The sequence below is a fragment of the Castor canadensis genome, chromosome 1, assembly GCF_047511655.1.
Source record: "Castor canadensis chromosome 1, mCasCan1.hap1v2, whole genome shotgun sequence".
NCBI lineage: Eukaryota > Metazoa > Chordata > Mammalia > Rodentia > Castoridae > Castor > Castor canadensis.
In genome coordinates, this window is record NC_133386.1 from 208,081,347 (window position 1) to 208,086,829 (window position 5,483).

The window sequence follows — 5,483 nt, forward strand, 5'->3', positions numbered from 1 at the left end:
CTTCTCACTGCCCTGCACTCACAGCTGAACGGACACTGGCCCTATAAAACACCAGGCACACAGTCTGTCAGCTATGCTGCCTCACTACATTTGGTTGGTCTTTCAATAATCCCCACATACCAAATGAACTTTCAGAACTTTCAGCCAGAGCCCTGCTTAGAGCCAAATGGTGGCTCTTTAGCAGTCAGCAAAAAGACCAAAGTCCTTTACAGCAAGGGTCCTGCACATTCCTCCACCCTTCCCGCTCTTGTTTCCCCCCTTCCAAAGCCATGGTTTTAGTGATGCCAGCTATGCTGGGTCCTTTGCACGAGCCAGACAGTATACTATGCACTTTGTGTGGATCAGACATTTCGTCCTCACAACATGGTGGTGTAGATACTCAAAAGTCCCATTTCATAGAGGAGCAGAGATATCCAGAAGATATTTGCTTGCCCAAGTGTTAGTGCAGTGTCTGCTCCTGACTGCTCAGCTTGTGGGAGCCCATGTCTGTGTCCTCAGAAATGCACTGCCCAAGCCCCCACCCCATGCCTTCCTTATCAGGGACCTCTCCCATCCACCTGTCTCTATGACCCCTTCACCTGGGCTCCGGTCCACTGTCACAAGGAGCTAGTCTTCTCCTGTCCCCAGATGCTAGCCTCTGGAGTGGACCCTCAGCCCTCCTTTCCTCTAGATGGCAACATGGTTTCCTCCTTGCTGCAGACTCAGAGACTCAAATGGATCCTGAGCACAGGAGGCCATCACTGGAGGGTGAATGAATGAATGGATCAAAGTGTAGGGTGTAGGCAGAGATGATGTATTTAATTTGTTAGCTCAAGCTAGCAAGAAATTCATGAGAATTGCATCATGTGCATAGGAACAATGTTTATTTAAGGATTTCACAGTGCCCCATTAGGGCCAAAATATGCATGAAAAATGAAAGAAGGGGTAGGCTGGGGGCAGATGTTGAAGAGCTGGGATGGTCAAGGAGGCTGCAAGCAGGGAATGGTTCAGGGGACCCAGGAAGTCAGCACTCTAAAGAAGCCTGGGATCTACAGAGACTAAGAACCCAGATGCACCTCCAGGGCTTGAAGTGCATGTGTTCCTCTGCAGCGGAACAGATGCATGCCCAGCTGTGGAGGTGAGGAGAGTATTCTGGAGCAGGAATGAGGTGAGCACATCAGGTCTGTGAGATGCTACAGAATGTGTCTTGAGGAATATGAAATTGATTGAGTCACCTGGGTCTGTGATCAGAGCCTCAGATCTTGCACTGGCAGCACACGGGGACACAGCAGCTGGACTGGGAGCAGCAGGGCTTGCAGCAACTGGTCTGGCAGCACACGGGGACACAGCAGCTGGACTGGGAGCAGCAGGGCTTGCAGCAGCTGGACTGGCAGCACACAGGGACACAGCAGCAGGGCTTGCAGCAGCTGGACTGGGAGCAGCAGGGATTGCAGCAGCTGGACTGGGAGCAGCAGGGCTTGCAGCAGCTGGACTGGGAGCACACTGGGACACAGCAGCTGGACTGGGAGCAGCAGGGCTTGCAGCAGCTGGACTGGCAGCCCCCACAGGAGCCACAGCTGGAGCAGGGACAGGCTGGCACACAGCAGCACACAGGCACACAGCCACTGGAACCACAGCCTCCCTTGGAGCCTCCACAGGAGCCACAGCCCCCCTTGGATCCTCCACAGGAACCACAGCCTCCACAGGAGCCACAGCCTCCCTTGGAGCCTCCACAGGAACCACAGCCCCCCTTGGAGCCTCCACAGGAACCACAGCCTCCCTTGGAGCCTCCACAGGAACCACAGCCTCCCTTGGATCCCCCACAGGAACCACAGCCTCCCTTGGAGCCCCCACAGGAACTACAGCCTCCCTTGGAGCCTCCACAGGAACCACAGCCTCCCTTGGATCCCCCACAGGAACCACAGCCTCCACAGGAGCCACAGCCCCCACAGGAGCCCCCACAGGAACCACAGCCTCCCTTGGATCCCCCACAGGAACCACAGCCCCCCTTGGATCCCCCACAGGAACCACAGCCTCCCTTGGAGCCTCCACAGGAACCACAGCCTCCCTTGGAGCCTCCACAGGAACCACAGCCTCCCTTGGAGCCCCCACAGGAGCCACAGCTGGGGCAGGCACAGGCTGGCACACAGCAGCACACGGGCACACAGCCACTGGAGCCACAGCCCCCACAGGAGCCACAGCCTCCGGAGCAGTCACAGCAGCTCATGGTTCTGTTTGGAGGATGGAGGGGTCCGAGGAGCAGGTGGAGAGAGAGGGAGGGGTGCAGTGTGGAGCCCCCTGAGCCAGGCCCTTTATATCCCTGCCTGGGTCAGGTGCGAGCTGGTCACATGGTCACTTCCCTGTTGTTGTTTGCACCTTCTGTAGACAGGTTGTGGTCATTTTTTTCTTTGGCTCTGTTGATGTTGGAGCTGGAATGTGGGTTTCCATGAGGTCATTTCCTCATTGAACTCTTATTGCAAGGAAAAAGGAAAAACAGCTCCCAACTGGCTCACAGTAGGGGAGTGTGACCTGCCCAGACCCCAGGCTCTGTCCCTAGCCCAGGCTCTTCCTCTTCATTTTCTTGGGCAGGTCCCATTGTGACCCCAAGCCTCAGCTTCCTTTTGTGCAGACAGAGCTAGGAGCTCTGCCGCCAGGGCTGTACGAGATAATTTACAGCCCCCCAAGTGCTCACCTTCCACAGCTGTGCTGAGCATTGGAGATTTACTTGGGCTGAGCTTCCCACTGCAAGAGGCCCTGATGCTCTCACTGCCCAGGGTGCCGCCACCCCTGCCCCATTTCTGGGTCTCCCAGGTGTGATATCTCCCCATTACCACAGTGGTGACACAGCAAGGTCCTCAGCAGTGAGGAGGCAGGAGCCACCAGTCCCTGTCCAGATAGACTATGATTGCCAAGGAGGAGTTCCTGCTGCTGGTGGGGGAACATAGTGGCGGATGTGAGTGGGTCCACCTCCTGCTGTGAAACCACTGCCCATGAGTACTTCTCACTGAGGAAATGAAACTTGGAGCAGAACTTGGAGGATAGCACTGGGACCTTGAGCTAGCCAAGGAACAAGAAGGACACCCCACGCAGAAGCAGCACATTGGCAGGGACACAGAGGCACAGGTGGGGGGTGGTCTTCATACACTGTGGCTCAAACCTCAGATACAGGCGTACATGGTCTCAAAGTCTTCCCATGTCCCTCATCCAACTGGAAACGAAGCCCAGCTCCTGTCTGGCCAGTCAGAACCCTGTTTAAACCCGTGGGGGACACTCAGGGCTCTTCTGCCCTGCTTGATAATCAAAGTTCCTCCTGCCTTCAGCAATTAGACCAGATGGCTAAAAGACTGGAAACCCCACACACCCATGGAGCCCCCAAAGCCCTTGGACCTTCCTGAGTGATGGTGTCTTTGTTTGTGACCAGCATTCACGGCACAGCTGAGAGTATGCTGAGGAGGTGACTAGGGTGGGGTCCTGGCTAGCCCAGAAAGATCCAGGGGCTGCAGGGCGGGAGTTCTACCCCACCCACCGCTGCCTCCAGGGACAGCCTCGGGCCCGGAGGGTGGGAGCGGGCTCCTTGGAGTCAGAAGCTCTGCACTGGGACGCTGTGCTCCTCCCCCAGTGTTCATGGGCATCCTTTATAATACGAAGGTAGCCTAAGTGAAGTGTTGGGAGACATTCACGCAAGCATCCAGTGCAAGAGGGTGTCGTATTTTACAGCTGTTCATTCACAAGTATGGGGGGCCCTAAGTCATGACTGGCACCTGAAATGAGGCCGTCCTGTGGGACCAAGCCCTCAACCTGGGGAATCTACACTAACTCCAGGTAGATGATGTCAGCACTGGAGTCAGCAGCACAACAGCTGGTGTTGGGGGAGGACCCCTCACACCTGGCCTCAGGAGCGCTCTGAGGGAGGGAGAGACATACTGTTCCCCAGCCCTGAAGACAGCAGGTAGAAGAAGACACAGGCACCTGTCCATGGAAAATCACAACTCTGCTTTAAAGAAATAGGAAATAGTCTATTCTCGGCCAAATATGAGCGACAATGACCTGGAAATAAGGATTCAATTTGCCTTGAATGACGTTCCACTATGGAAGAGGGCACACAAACTTTTACATTTCCTTTTTCTTTTTCTTTTTTGATTTTACTTTTTCTTTTAACAAAAGAAAATTATAAATGAATACCTTTATCAGTGAGCTTGGTGGAGGATCAGGAGGGCAGCTACAGCCAGGGGGAAGCCTCTTTTATAAGTCTCAGAATCCTTAGTGTTGAGGGAGGCTGGAGGCCTGGTTAGCTTAGTGATGCATTCTGGGAAGTTTACAGTCACCAGAAATCTAGGTTACATACAAAGTTAAGGACATTGGCTGTTTAAGGGCCTAAGACAGCCCAAGATCATTTTGGCTGCAATCTACAGCACTCCATGCCATGCTTCTCAGCAAAAGTCAAGCAGACATGGGGTCATAGTACAGAAAACATCAGGTCATACAAGCCAGGTCCATCTCAGTCGCAAAGGAGGCACCTCACCGCCCGATACAAGCCACCACAGTACACGTGCATCACAGGGAGCCCAAGCTCCATTCCTGTACCCCAGGGCTCACTCACCCACAACAGGCTGTGCACACAGGCCACCCCAGAGCAGACCTCCACCAGCCATGTGCACTCCCCGGAAACTCCAGGGACTGGTACTTTACACCTTGCATCATGAAGCCCCCTGCTCTCTTAGGGGAGGGCAGCCACAGGTCTCTGCCCAGCGCCTCCTGGTCTTCAGTTAACAGGTGTCTCGTGTCCCCAACCTTCTGAAGGGCTGTGACAAACCACATCTCACTCTGCCTTGGGAGTCAGGCTTTCTCTCATACTTTTCTACACCTTATAAGAAAGAACTCCTGTTCTTTTTATTCTTAAACCCCTGGGCTTAATTGGTGGTCCCCCTTCAATCCTCCTCCTGAGAGCTGGACTGCAGATGCCACCACACCCCGCTTCATGCTACCATCTTTTGCTAGTAAATTCCTTCTGTTGACATAATTGCATTCGGTTTTTTCTGTGTCATGCTGGCTTTAGTATAAAGTCTTTTCTAAATATCGTCTGATTGCCATCTCTATTTTTTCATCTATGCGTTGAGTCATGTGCGCTTAAATTTTCACAGACCTGGGGCCTTTTCAACTAGCTTTTTGTTACTGGTTTTTGAAGATTATGGACTGATTAGAGAAATAACCTGAGTGACATTTTTCCTCTAAATTTACTGGGACTAGCTTCATAAGTGATACAAATATTCTACATGACGTTAAAAATATCTGCTCTTTGATGACTGTGCACCAGAATCTATATGTACCCAGGTATTGAACCGACTAATCATGTGGGTCAAACTTTCGGTAACAGTGCTGGCTTTGTGGTGTGTTGGATCCAACAGGAAATCCTCTCCCTCACCATAGGAGAGAACTTGCTGAATTCTTAACCACCTGCCATCACTGCAGGGTCTTTGCCCTGGCTGGCCAGGAACTGCCCCCAG

The 5,483-nt window shown here is 53.2% G+C and overlaps 1 protein-coding gene across 1 annotated transcript; it reads right to left on the reverse strand.

Moving 5' to 3' along the window:
* Positions 1–814: 814 nt before the first annotated feature.
* Positions 815–2,254, reverse strand: LOC109689756 (uncharacterized). Its single transcript, XM_074051195.1, has one exon. The coding sequence runs from the start codon at positions 2,204–2,206 to the stop codon at positions 1,235–1,237; it is 972 nt and encodes a 323-aa protein (XP_073907296.1). The 5' UTR covers positions 2,207–2,254; the 3' UTR covers positions 815–1,234.
* Between the last annotated feature and the right edge of the window lie 3,229 nt (positions 2,255–5,483).